We start from the raw sequence: 13607 nt of genomic DNA on the forward strand, positions 1-13607 counted from the left end.
ATCATCAGTGAGCATGGTGGTGACACTCCATCCCTCCACCCCAGGTGCTGTGGAGAAGGCTCTGAGGCAGGCAGCCTGGTGGGAAAACCATCACACCTGCCCTACCACTAACTTCCAACTTGGCAGAAGTTGTTTTAACCTCATGGGTCCTCAGTTTCCTCATACATGAAGTAAGTCATATGTGCTTCTCAGGATGGCTATGGCACTAGTTCTCTGTAGTGTCCGGAATGGTGCCTGATGTATACGCAGATGTGCTCTCTGTAACAGCATTTTCACAGGACATCACCCTGGCCAAGGGAGGTTTCCCAGGTTGCTGCTGCCCCCTGCTGCTGAGGAGTCATTGACAGTTTCTAACTCAGCCATTCAGAGAGAACAAGGGACACTGTTGAGAGTTATGGGTGCTAAGGCCAGAAGACAAAGCGGCAGTTTAGTTCTGCAAGGCCTGAACACCAAAGGTCACATGCAGGCTGCTCTAGTCCTAGGGAGAGCCAGCTGAAATGGAGAGGACTCTGACAGCAGTAGAGTGACTATGACCTGAGCAGGGCTTGGAGAGGGAAGGGGCTGAGCCCCCTAAACAGGCTGGGAGGATGAAGACCCTGCATGAAACCTGCTCTGGGGGCAGGGCCCGGGAAGCCCTGTGAGCTTGCTCAGTGAAGGCAAGTGTAATACTTGGGCTCCAATGCTGGAGGCTGCTCTGCTGTCTGAGTAGCTTCCGGTGTCCCAGGGAAGCTATGGAAGGAAAGTGAGCTATATAATGGTCATCTTTCACATCAAATGACACAAAGACCCATGTTTCCCAGGGTGTGCCCACATGTGTGTAAATACAAAAGTGTCCTGGAGCGGCAGGTAGAGGGAAACGTGAGCCATGTGTGCTAGTTCTATGTCCAAGAGAACCATTTGTGTGTTGTTTACCTAAAGAAATGAAAGAACAACTTAAGAGGGCCAGACTGTAGGTGGCAGGGAACTAAGTGCAATGGCAAGGACGCGTTGTTGGTGTGGCAGACCAGGTAGCCCAGTGCCATTTCCCACAGTCCTTGGTGAGAAGTGACAAGGTCAGGTGAGGCAAGGGGCCACCAGACAGCATTGCCCTGGGGTTTGGGATGCACAGCAGCCCTGTATTGCCTCTTTGTGAAGTCTTTGTTACTGGTTACTTACATTTCTTCTGTTCTGAACTGGACGATCTCAGCAGCCCAGCAACTAACTCCCTGGTTTCCAGCTGGAGGCCTCTTGACTCACCAGCCTGCTGTGGCTTCTGGAGATCTTTGTGCAGTTTGCAAAGGCTGCTGCTACCTGTTTGGGTGGGTAGTCCGTGGGTGAACAGGCAGGTGGATGGATGGATGACTGGGTGGGCAGATAGATGAATAAATGAATGAATATAGCAGTAACTGGTGGCTTCAACAAAGAAGGGAGAGGCTTTGGGAGCGAATGTTCGAATAAGCCTTGCATATGCTTGAGTGTACCCTGAAACCCCATGGCCCCTCCCCAGACATGCTCCCCACATGGTCCATGTAGAGCTCTGGGGAAGAGGGGTACTCTGTGAGCTGAGCTCTGTGTCCATGCTTGGTGCCCTTCAGGCATGCTCTGCTCCTGAGCACAGCATTGCCACTGCCCCGTGTTTCCCAGAACATCACTGAGGTCAGTTCTATACCGTTGCAGTGTGTCTGTGCTGGGCTCCCTCTTTTCATGGGGGTGTGGTGATGGGAGATGTCTTTTTGTATATGTGTTTCTCCTATTGGTTGATGAATAAAACAGTTTAGCCAACAGAGGCAGGAAGATAGGTGGGACTAGGAGATGAGAACTCTGGGAAAGGTAAACAGAGAGAGAGACCTCGAAGAGACACCATGTAGCCACCAAAGAAGTTAACAGGTCCGGGCATTCTCCAGTAAGCCAAGGCCACATGGAAATACTTAGATTAATAGAAATGGGTTAATGATAAAGACAGAGCTAGCCAGTGTTTTTATGTAATTTTACTATATTAAAGTTAAACCCCTTCTTTTTATTTTAGATAGAAAATAGGAGATAATGGGAGATGTCATTCTGTAAATGTTTCTCTTATTGGTTAGTGAATAAAGCATTGTTGACAAATAGGAAGGCAAGATAGGCGGGACTAGGAGACAAGGAGGGTTCTGGGAGATGTAGTAAGAGATTCAAGATGTGGGGATTTGAGAAGGTCTGGACCCTATCTCCGGTAAAATAAGACCACGTGGAAACACTTAGATTAATAGAAATGGGTTAATATTTAAGACAGAGCTAGCCAATAAGAAACACTAGTAACAGGCCAACAGTTTTATATCTAATACAGTGTCTCTGTGTGTTACTTGGGGCCGATGTGGCTCTGGGACCAGGCTGGTGGAAAAACAGCTTATAACAAGAAGCCCTAGCCATCAGCCAACAGTTATGATTAATATAGAGTCTGTGTTTATTTGGGGCTGATGCGGCAGCGGGACCTGGAGGAACAAGAACCTCCAGCAACAGTGTGGCTTACAGTGATCAGGGCAGGGACATGGAGGTTAAGTAAGCAGGAAGGGAGGTGCCCAGGTCTGCAAAGGCTCAGGCCAACTGTGGGGAGTGGTCTCTGGCACTCCTGTCAAAATGAAGACAAATCTTGATGCTAAGACTTGCTTGCATTTTTCAAAAAAAGATGAAAATTTGTTTTCTTTACCCCATAAGGTGAAAACTCAAAAATTTTAACTGTTGCCAAGAACAAGTTAAATGTCTTGTTAGAGAACTTGAAGGAACCAGATCCTCCCAGGCAGGGGCCTGTGGAGGGGCAGGCCTGGGTCCTGCTGAAGGATGCTATGTTGCCCCTCCCCAGGGCCAATGCTTACCTCCCTTTCCAGGATACACCAACTTGGGTACCCACACTTGGCTGGGCCACAGTTGGCAAGTAGGGGAATCCCTTAGGGAACAACGATCATTAGGCAAATACACAAAATGGATGAATTTGATCTCACTTTAATTAAAAAATAAATAAATACATGCCAGGGGCTTGTATCTAATGAGAAAAAAGCAAAATAAAACAAGAACGGAAAAAAGGAAAAAAAAAAAAAAAAAAAAAAAAAAAAAAAAAGCAAAACATATAGGCCTTGCTTCTGGCAGGAGGGGTTCCCATGAGAGCTAGAGACCCTGGGCTTGGTCGAGCCCCACTTGGGATGTCCTACCTAAAGAGGAGCAGAGTCTGCTAGGTATCCCCATGGCATGTTTCCACAAAGCCCTTCCTCTCTGAGTCTGAATGGTATGGGGGGGGTGTCAGATAATTGAGGGCTTGGTCATCAGCTGTGCTTCCCAAACAACATCTACCCTTGCAGATACTGCTGATGCTAGAGCCTGAGTTAAGAACTTGGGTCTGCAAGAAGGTTGGGCATCTGGGAGCAAGAGCAGTTAAGTGGAGGGAACCGAAGTCACCTGGCAGCTGCTACACCTGGGTAACATCTGTGTTACGGAGCTGTGGTAACATCTGTGTGAGGGACAGGGCTCATGGGACAGTCCAAGATGAGCTATAGAGCATGGGCAGAGACTCCTCCATTGGCCTGGGGGCAGCATCTATAAGTGGATCCACTTATTCCAGTTGACATCGTGGGGGAAGACACGGCCCAGGCGGATGGTACAGTCCAGCGTAGGCTCATAGAAGGTGACAGTGCTCTCATGGCAGGAGAGTGCCTCAGTCTCGCCGGCCTGGCCCAGACCCTCCAACACAGGCTTGGAGAAGAGTGAGACGACGGCTGGCTTCTTCAGCAGGCGCTTCTGGATACAGCCGAGTGACTCTAGGCCCTGCAGATATAAACATTGGGTTACAAAGATGCTGGACCCCTTACTTGGGGACCTGGTCTTACTGTATTTATGAAATGCACATAGCTGTTTCCAGGCAGAAGATGGCCACACATGGTCTTGAGGGGAGGCAGGGCTTAGTAGGAAGGCTTAGGTCAAGATGGGCAGGAGGAAGGATGGTGGGTATAGTGTCACAGTGACAAGCCCCTCTGGAGGACAGACAACCACCAAAGGCTGTGATGGCTTCCCACCACTTGCATGGTCCCATGTGAAATTCTATCTGGAATGACTGACAGGAATTTCAGGGAATGTCATTTGCTAGGAAGCTGGGGTCCAGGGCACCATGGGAATGGGAGCTCAAGGCAGCCATCAGTCCGCTGGGAAGCAGCTACTTGTGGAAAGTAGTGGTCGCATGGTCCTCAGCTTTCCATGCCACCCCAAGGATCTGTGAGCATGTGACCCCAAGTGTGAGTCTGGAGGACAACAGCAGGGCAGGGTAAGACAGACCAAGCTTGCTGCATCGGTGGGCTACAGCAGGCCAAGGGAGAAGGGGATCGATCAAGAGCCAGGCAGGGTCAAAGACAATAGCAGACCCCTCTTCTGAAGAAGGTACTGCCATTTAAGCTGAGATGGTGACACCTGGGGTGCAGCCTTCCATAGACCTGCCCTGGCCTGCGTGCCCTCCACCCCCCGGCTGGGCTCAGATCCCCTGGGCCCGTACCCGGAGCAGCTCAAGCACGGCAACAGGCTGTAGGACCCCCTGGTAGTACTGCAGCAGGCAGCTCTCAGGAACACCAGGCCTGGACATGATGTGGTATAGCACGGCTTCCATCATTCCTTTGCACACAGGCATATTCAGGCGCCCGTCCACACCACGCCATGGGCGACCGATGAAACACACTCTTTCACAGCTGCTGTGAGATGGACATTTGATGTCAGAGAGGGAGGAGGCATGCTTGTCACAGATAGGCTCCTCTGGCTGGGTGCAAATGGAGCCTAGACTAGAGGCTCCTCCCTACTGGCTCACTCACAGATCTCCCCACACAGCAGCTCTGCCTCTGGCCAAAGCTGCCACTAACCCAGGGCTGATGGGTTGTATGGGACAGGCCTTGGGGTCAGATCCAGGGTGCAAAGCCTTGGCGGGCTGAGGCCACACACACATAGGCAGGGAGGAACTTCTGGAGGGCCTCTGTGGTCCCTGGGCAGGGGGAGGGCCACTGAAGGCACCTCTTCAAGGCAGAAGAGTACAGCCCTTCTGATCTCTGAGCTAGAGGACTGAGGGTCTGCAGCTGAGTTCCGGTTAATGTGGTCACAGTGGCCACGAAGGCCTTCTCATCTAAGATGGGCATGAGGGTACAGTGGGCTGTGCAAAGAGAAGAGGACTGGTCAAAGCCCTTTCTGGTAACCTCTGTTCAGAGCAAACTAGCCAGGGTTTTACCCCATGAAGGAGCCTCATACAGTGACTGACACTTGGTCACTAGCCTGGAAGCTGATGTTACACTTTCTCCATGCTCTGCCCCTCTGCCAAAGACCCCCATTTACCTCTCCCATGCTGCCTGGGCCATGTTGCTGTCTGTAAGTCCTGTAAGAGAGGAAAATGTGGCAGGCTCTTAGAAGGCAAAGTAGGAGGCCATGTCCCTTGACTTTCATTCAACAGATACCAAAGTGGATAGGCGTGTCCAGAAAGATAGTCTTCCAACAGAGCGTGGTACTCCAGTGGCTGAGGTCGGTGCACCACAGACACTGGCAGGACACAACAGGTACACAGGTGATCCTCACCAAAGGGACCCTGGTAGAGTAAAGCCAGCAAGCACCTCGTTGCCAGCCTTGGCCATAGGGTAGTGTGTAAAGCTCTCAGGCAACAACAGCTCAGAGGAACAGCAGCAGATCTCACAGGGAAATGCCCTGTCATTGGTCAAGACTCAGAAGCTTCTAGAAATAAGTGTACCCTGCCCAGAGAACCTCCCCGTGGCAACCACAGCAAGCCTGGTTGCTCCCACCCACCAGGCTCTCCAGGCATGGCCCTGTAGACACATCTGCTGAGGGCAAGACAGGTTCCTAGTCTGAGACAGAGTGGGGACAGTCAAGTGAGGGGCAGAGAACAGGGAGAGGTGTTCAGGTCAGTACCTCGGGGGTCTTCAGAGCCTTCTGGAAGCTGGAACTCACAGCCCAGCTGCTCTAGGCCCGAGACACCAACACTCTCTTGGTTCTCCTGCCTGGGGACTCCTGCACTTGCATCTTCAGGAGCTGCTAGCAGAGCCAAGGCCTGGGCCTCCGTCTGCTCTTCTGCCCCAGGCCTAGGGCTGGCAAGCACGCGAACATCCTGGAGTGTGGGTCTCTTGGCAGGGAGCCTCATGGCCTCCTCGGCATCAGTTTCATGGCTCTGAATAGAGCAGTGGGCACGCTTTTTGGTGCTATGGGAGCTGCCTGAAGGCACTGCTGTCCCCTCAAAGGTGTGTTCTTCGCTGATAGACCCCTCAGGGAGTCTGGCTTGGGAGTCATCCCCTGAGGCCTTCGTGTCTACTTCTGCATCCCTCAAACGCATTGAATGCAGGAGCCAAGGATGGGCAGAGGCCATGGCCACCAGGCGCACAGTGTTGCCTCCAACTTCCATCACTTGTTGCTGTTCCAAGAGGTCCTAGGGGGAAAAAAAGACATAGGGCCTGTCTGGGAAGAAGGCATGGCTTTCACTAGGTAGGTGATGTGTGGATAACACTCCCAGCTAGTGTCAAGTATTCTCAACAAGTCCAGGTCCAAAGGGACAAGCCTGGCATCCTGCATGGGCCTTTGTGGGCTCTCCTTGTACCTACTGTGTTACTCATGACACAGCCCCAGGAATCACCATCGTTTCTTTCTTGCTATAAACCCCTCAAGCTCATTGAAAGCCAGAACCCAGGCCTTGCACCTTGGCTAGCTGAGCCTGCAACTGTGCTGAGGTCAGCAGAGAGTACCTGGCTTGCAACCCTCCCATAGTCATCGGGCTCTGTCTCCACAGCCTGAGAATATTTGAGATCTCTCAGCTAGTTTCCAGGGTTATAATAAGTAAGGGTAAGAATACTTTAAATCATGCAAACAGTATCCCCTGTGCTAAGACCTCCTCAGAGCCACATGCCAGCTTCCACCAGGGCTGGCTTTCCTGGAGTAGCCCTTGAAAGTTATAGTCCCAGTCAGTTCCATGTCCTACACAAAGGTCCCAGATAGCAGCCTCCACATCAGACCACTGATGCGCATTCTATTCCAAGAAGCTGCTCACAGCAAGTAGAAGGTCATTCTTTCTAGGATCCGAGGGTCACCAAGTCCAAGGGACCAGACATTTGACAGGGGGTATGAGAGGCCTGTGAGTTGGGGGAACATTAGACCCATGGAGGATGTGGCCTATCCCTAGGAGGGATGGCTGCTACAGGGTTTAGCCAGGTCCTGTAATGGAGTTTAGGGAACATGCCCTGACCCCACCACCACAGGCATGCACCACTTCTGCTCTGCAACTATCTGCCCCTGAGCTCAGCCCACCTGAACATAGTCTGAGAATGTCCTGGTACGCTTGCTTGCTATCTTCTCCAAGGCAGAGAACTGTCTGCTTAGCTTCTCCCTGTCAACCCCAAAGCAGTCGGCAGCTGCCACAGCTTGCAAGATCTCCAGGGAAGCGGCCACATCCTCAGGGCTGTAGCCAGACTGTGCCATCTGTTGGGCAAACTCTTCTGGGCAGCAGGTATGCAGCTGTGGGTCCACCAGGCTGGTGAAGGAGGGGGGGAGGCAAGCAGGCCCCGCCTGGAGCTCTTCCAACAGTGTGGCTGTGAACCCTGAGACCACAAGGAAAAGCAGAATCAGCAGACAGAAGCCCTTCCTGGGACCAACACATGGAATTCTCAGGCAAGATCTGCTCCAGCAACAGTTCACTGCTCCCTGGCTAAGCAGCCAGGGGTCAAATTCTTGGGACACACTGGGCCCTAGCAGTCGGGACTCTTGATAAGTGACTACACGCTGGACTGCAACCGCACTGCACCTTCTTAAAGCTCATGTTTTCCATGCCCCTTAACCCTGAGTGATGATGCCCTGGCTTCTTCCACGCTCTATCCAGGAGAGCTTTCTTTGCTGAAACAATAGCCTATAGGTTGGCATAGTATTTTTGCCTGCTTCAAAATTCAGACAGAGTTCTGACTGCATAAAAAGTGACAACGACAGCAAACACCATCTGCCTTGACCATACAAAGGTCAGCTGGTTGCCTAGGCAGGGCCTCTCCACTCCCATTCTATGCCAGCATGGACAAAACGTTTAAGCTATCCAGAGCTCCTTAAGTGCCCTGAGTGATCCTATCTGAGCTCCCTAGAGCTCTTCGACCATGAAGGAGGCGGGTGATGGCAATGGAGCTGATATGTCCCATCTTTCACAGAAAAGGGATAAAGGACAAGACTCAACAGTGTCATAAACTATAGGACTTAAGGTTCTGGAGGTGTCACAAAGTAGAGTCAAGAAGCATGAACAGGCCCAATCAGTCATTGACAGCTATCCATAGCAATGCCACTCTTCACGTCTCCAGTGCTGTGTCCTGGCCCAGAGCCTTAGGGTCTCCCCTATACCTGAACTGTGGCAGGACACTCACCAGTGGGCCCAAGTTGGGTAGGTACAGGGGTGCTGCGTAGTCGAAACTTCACCTGGCAGGAGTTGACCACGATGCTGTCATTGGGGTTCAGGTTGCGCGTACTGACCACTCCAGGCATTGTGTAGTAACCCCTCATCAGCAGGTACTTGGTATGTGAGGCCTGATGGGCCTTTACCTCCACACCCTGACGCTTGGCCCCTGAACCTTCATCCAGGTCTTCCTCCTCCTCATCATCATCCAAGCCTCCATCTTTCCCCAAGCTGCAGAAGAGAAGACAACTAGGTGGCTGGACTTGGACAAAGACCACCTGCCATATAACCATCTTTGCCTTCACTGAGTGGCAATAGTTAGTTGTCACAGACACTTATTCCAGGCACATCCCCCCCCCCCCACACACACCATTTGTCTCTATTTGAGACAAAGTTTTCTGTTACTACCCAAAGCCTCTACCTCCCCATGAAGTCTCCAGATCAGCTCTGTCACAGTAAGGTACCTGGAATCACATTTCCTTCTCTGCAGTACTTTCCCTAAACCCTTGGAAAGTACCAACAGATAATTCACTGGACACTGGCCTGCCGATCCTAATCACAAATCTGACAGGTGCCAGCCTAACAAGATCCTAGAATACCAGCCCCCCTCTACAAAGGTCCTGCACACCCACTAGATGCAAAGCAGCAAAAGTCAGCATGTTTGTTGAATGAAAAATATCTCTGATGGGGGCTGGATAGATGGCTCAGTCAGTAAAGTATTTGCTATGTAAGCATGAAGATCCGAGCATGGATCCTTAGCACCCACAGAAAAAGCTGGGGTGTTATAGCATGTCAGTAATCTGAGTGCCGGGGAGCTGGATCCCTAGAACTCACAGGCCAGCCAGTCTAGTTGAACTGATGAGAATTTCGAGACTGTCTCAAAAAATGAGGGGAGTAGAAAAGGCATCCAATTCCTCAGCCTCTGGATTCTGTACCTGCATTCACATGTGCATATTCCCACGCAAACATGTACACATACCATGTGCACACTCCCATGAAAATATGTATATGTATGTGCATACTACCACAAGAACAGGTACACAGATCACATGTTCACACTAGGTCACTTAGCAGCTAACCCTGTCAGTACAACGAGAGGAAATGACCACTCCTAATGCCTCAAGAATCTGTGTGTCCCCAAACTGTGACCAGAGTCACATGCACGGTGCTGGTCTGGGCTCTGACCTTTTCATGACCTCACTCTCCACCATGGAGCTATCCACCACCACAATCTGCTCTGGGATTCTGACATCCACAGAGAGGAGGCCCAGGGCGAAGAGGGCTAGGGCTGTCACACAGTGTCCTCCAGGGCTATCCAAAGAAAATGCCACCAGATCACTTGGAGGATCACTGCTATCCAGGTCCTTGAAGGAAAAATGATCAGGCTGGTCTAGTATGCTGGCGGACCGGAGTCTGTCGTAGAACTGGAAGGATTCTGTGCAGATGGTGGTGGGAAATCGCCATGTGAAAAGCCTGCAGGAAAGGTAGAAAAGAGATGTTCTGAAGAGCTGCTGTTAAAGCCTGTGCTGGGCCACTCTGTGAAGTCACAACACTTTAAAATAGCCTGCATCCTTGTTGCACCCAAAGCCCTCTTGCCTGCAGCGATGGGAGACTATGTTGCAGCCCAATGTAGTCTAGGTGTTTCTTCTCCACTCACTTTGTACATCCAAGGTGGGGACCATTCATCTAAGCCAAAGACCTTGCAGTGCCTCATGCCAACAGCTGCTGACCCAGAGAGGAGGAACCTCCTTTTGTGACAGTTGATAGGACACAAATGTGTCCCATCTCACTGTCTGCAGGTGTAAGCAGAGGCCAGTTCCCCAACAAGAGCCAGAAAGCAGGGACCCAAGAGGTGTACCCTATTTCCCAACCACACCCATGCCTTCTGCTGCTTCACCCTCCCCCAAAGCAAAGAAGTCCAAGCTCATCGGGGTGAGGACCTGGGAAGGAGGAAGTGCCTGGAATGGGGGAGGGCAAAAGGACTAGCAGTGGAGTCACCTAATGTCCATGTGGACCCCGCTGACTTGAGGCTGGCATGGCATGCCTGAGTGAGGAGCTTCCCCCACCTGCCACCAGAGGCTGGTGGTGCAGAGCTCCCGAGGGCACCCTGCCCAGCTTTGCAGGGTGAAGGTGGTGCAAAAGGGCCCTGAGCTGAGTGGGTGAGGGAAAAGGCTGGCCCACCAGGCAGATGCATTGTTACCTGGATGGCTTAAAAAACTTGAAACTAACTTTCCTCCACTTGTTTGACGACAGCACTCCTGCATGGGAGACAGGCAGAAAGGAGCCCCTTCCTGGACCAGGCTCTCTGCTCCTGAAGACACTCACTTGTAGTATGACTGGGAGAGCTGGTAGGACATGGGCACAAAGGGCACAGCACGGTTCTTCTTGGGACCCTGGGAATGGCTGACACGGCGCCGGTTGACCAGGCTCCTCTTTTGGCACTCCATGAAGGCCCGCACCAGTACAGGCTCCCGGAACTCCCGGTAGAGACGGAAGATCTGAAATAGCACATGGCAGGGTGAGGAGCCTGGCTAGACGGGGAACCAACCATGGCAGCATAGAAACTGTAAGGGGACACCCATGGGAAGGCTGGCTCAGCTGACCAGTCTGAATGTCTCCAAGAAGCTTTAAGGCTCTCAGATAGTACTGAGCCTGGGGTTTCCTAGTGACAGTGCACACTGACAGTTAAGTGACTCTCCAAAGCCTTACTGTGAGGCATAAGTGAAACAAAGAAAGTATGGGTCACACGGAGCAGGCTCCTGGAAAAGGTCACCTGATTTTTCTAGGCAGTCTATCTGGCAGGTCTGGGTGTGCACAGTTAGACCTGGGGTGGGGTGGGGTGGGGTGGGTGGGCGCAGAGGCAGAGAGAATGAGGTTACAATGTTTTTCACCTTTCCCCCCTAGAGAAGTGGAGTAGAAGCTATGGCCAGCACTGGGGCTTGGTCATCTGTGATATCTGCTCTTGGGAACTTGCTGGGTACATCCTCCAGAAACCTGCAGCTATGCTGGACCACAATGACCAAGACTGTGGGGTTCACCCACTTGGGTCCAGAGAGCCTAGGCTCTTGTAACTGTCTGGCATGCTTGCAGTATCTACCCACTCCTTCTGTCTTCTGAGAAGCTGGGTGGATCCTCTATTGTCACTGATGGCCTTAACTCCTCAGTGTTAGCTCCGGGGAGCCACAGAAGCTGGGGTGGGTGGGTGGTGTCAGGTAGTCTTAGACACCTTCCACCTGAGCCTAGAAGTCCCTGGAGACAGAAGTGGAAGTGAAGACCAGCTGGCTGGTGGCTGTTTACTTTCTTCTCTGGCACCAAGGAGGCAAGCAGCATGCTGAGGGCTTACAGGCAAGGACTGCCTGCTGAGCACATCTTTGGCTTTCTTTTTAAATAAGCACGAACCCACAGCGACCTGGTATAGCCATGGCTAAAAACTTGGGACTTCTGCCTCACTGTATACTCTTACTGGAGTTCAGGCTTACACGGATGGGGCTTCGTGTTCTCCAGTTGCAGAATGCCCATGAGGCCAAGGGACAGGGGATACCAATAGCCAGGTACACCACTTGGAACTGTACAAAAGGCCAAAGAAAGTAAGTGCTGCCAGGAAACAAGTGAGTGCTTGCTGGCTGGCACTCTCAGATATGGGGTCTTAGATGTCCTCGTGGGAGGCAACTGTATCAGCTGACTTAAAGCTGGAGAGATCTAATGACAAGTAGGGATCTTCGGAGGCATGTCCATTGCTATTCAATGTGCCCAGGCCAGGGTAGTGCTCTGAAGCAAGGTTATCAAAAGCACCTTCCTGCCAGGCATGGTGGTGCATACCTTTAATCCTAACACTTGAGAGTCAGATCTCTGTGAATTCAAGGCTAGTTTATCTGCACAGCAAGTTCTGGGCTAGGCAAGAGTTACACAGTGAGATCATCATCTCAAAAAACATGCCAGAGAGATGACTCAGGTTAAGAGCATTGGCTACTTTTCCAGAGGACCTAGGTTTAATTCCTAGCACCCACACAACAGCTAATAACTGTTCCAGGGAACTAATTCCAGGGAACTAGACTCATTCTTTTGGCCTCTGGGGGCAATGCATTCCATGTGGTTCACATGGCAAAACCCCCCATACACAAAAAATAAAATAAGTAAATCTTAAAAAATAAACAAGAAACAACAAAAACTCAAAATCTTCCTCCAGCAGTTCTACCTTCTCCAGCCCTATGGCACAGGCCTTAGGGAGAGGTGTCTGCAGCCCCACCCAGCAAGACATGCACCCACACAAAGGGGGTCTGTGATGGCTAGTGTCACCAACTTTATATAATCTAGAAACACCTGGTAGACCTCTGGACATGCCCATGAGGGATTATATTGATTACATTAACTGAAGTAGGAAGACTGCCCACTATGGGTGGCACCAATCCCTGGCTGTGATCCATGGAGAAGAGAACTTGACGCAAACTCAGCGAGTACTCACTTCTGCCTCAATCTCTTGTTTCCTTGACTTCTCTTGAGTTGCTTATTAGAATACTTTATTATAGCAACAAGAAAAGACTAGACAGTAGCCCAGGGCCTGAGTCAGAACCAGTGACACAGAGGCCCAGGCTTACTGGGGGCTTCACCCCTCAATAGCCTGGGGTTAGCATGCTGAAGAGAGCGCTCGTACAGCATATATAGGAAGCCTTAGGTTTGGTTATAGCAGCAATACATACACAAGTCAAAACTGTAACAAGAATGAAAGGCATTCAAGGCCCCCTGAGACCCCACGGCTGAGAAGAGCACAGTAAGCATCCACATAGCTCTGGTCCCCTAAGGCCCTAAGGCCCTGTTGTGCTGAGGAGGCAGCACCCACCTGGAAAGACTGGCAAGAGTTGGACTGGCTGTTAGAGAGGGACAGTGTACTCTGGATCAGGTTCTGTAGCACCAGGAAGTGGATGTCCTCCACACTGAAACACAGGAAGTACCGAGGCTGTAGGAGGCTGCTTGCCCACAGCAGCACTCCTGAGAGGGTGAGTGCACACATGAGAAAGACTTAGTTAAGACATCTCAATCCCACAAAAGCGCTATGAATGCTAACATAGTCACAAAACCAGCGTAAACGGCAGTTCCTGGGACTTACTAATTATTAAGTCTCACAACAACAAAAACTGTTCCCAGCTAGATGTCTGCCTATAATCCCACAACTTGGGGGGGGGGGGAGAGAGGCTGAGATGGGGAAGCTGGC

General features: G+C 51.3%; 1 protein-coding gene across 2 annotated transcripts in view; it reads right to left on the minus strand.

Moving 5' to 3' along the window:
* Positions 1-3308: 3308 nt before the first annotated feature.
* Gtf3c1 (general transcription factor IIIC subunit 1) overlaps positions 3309-13607 on the minus strand; it is a 64022-nt gene continuing 53723 nt past the window's right edge. Inside the window, exons 29-37 of one of the 2 annotated variants that reach the window (XM_051192907.1) lie at positions 13236-13329; positions 10724-10896; positions 9584-9871; positions 8370-8629; positions 7279-7568; positions 5896-6406; positions 5311-5350; positions 4490-4679; positions 3309-3771 (exon numbers count right to left, since the gene is read on the minus strand). In XM_051192907.1, coding sequence (XP_051048864.1) covers positions 3544-3771; positions 4490-4679; positions 5311-5350; positions 5896-6406; positions 7279-7568; positions 8370-8629; positions 9584-9871; positions 10724-10896; positions 13236-13329 — 2074 coding nt within the window. In that variant the 3' untranslated portion in view covers positions 3309-3543. Of the gene's footprint in view, positions 3772-4489; positions 4683-5310; positions 5351-5895; positions 6407-7278; positions 7569-8369; positions 8630-9583; positions 9872-10723; positions 10897-13235; positions 13330-13607 lie in introns of both variants that reach the window. The other variant, XM_051192906.1, reaches the window with a different exon arrangement.

The sequence above is a fragment of the Phodopus roborovskii genome, unplaced genomic scaffold (assembly GCF_943737965.1).
Source record: "Phodopus roborovskii unplaced genomic scaffold, PHOROB, whole genome shotgun sequence".
Taxonomy (NCBI): domain Eukaryota; kingdom Metazoa; phylum Chordata; class Mammalia; order Rodentia; family Cricetidae; genus Phodopus; species Phodopus roborovskii.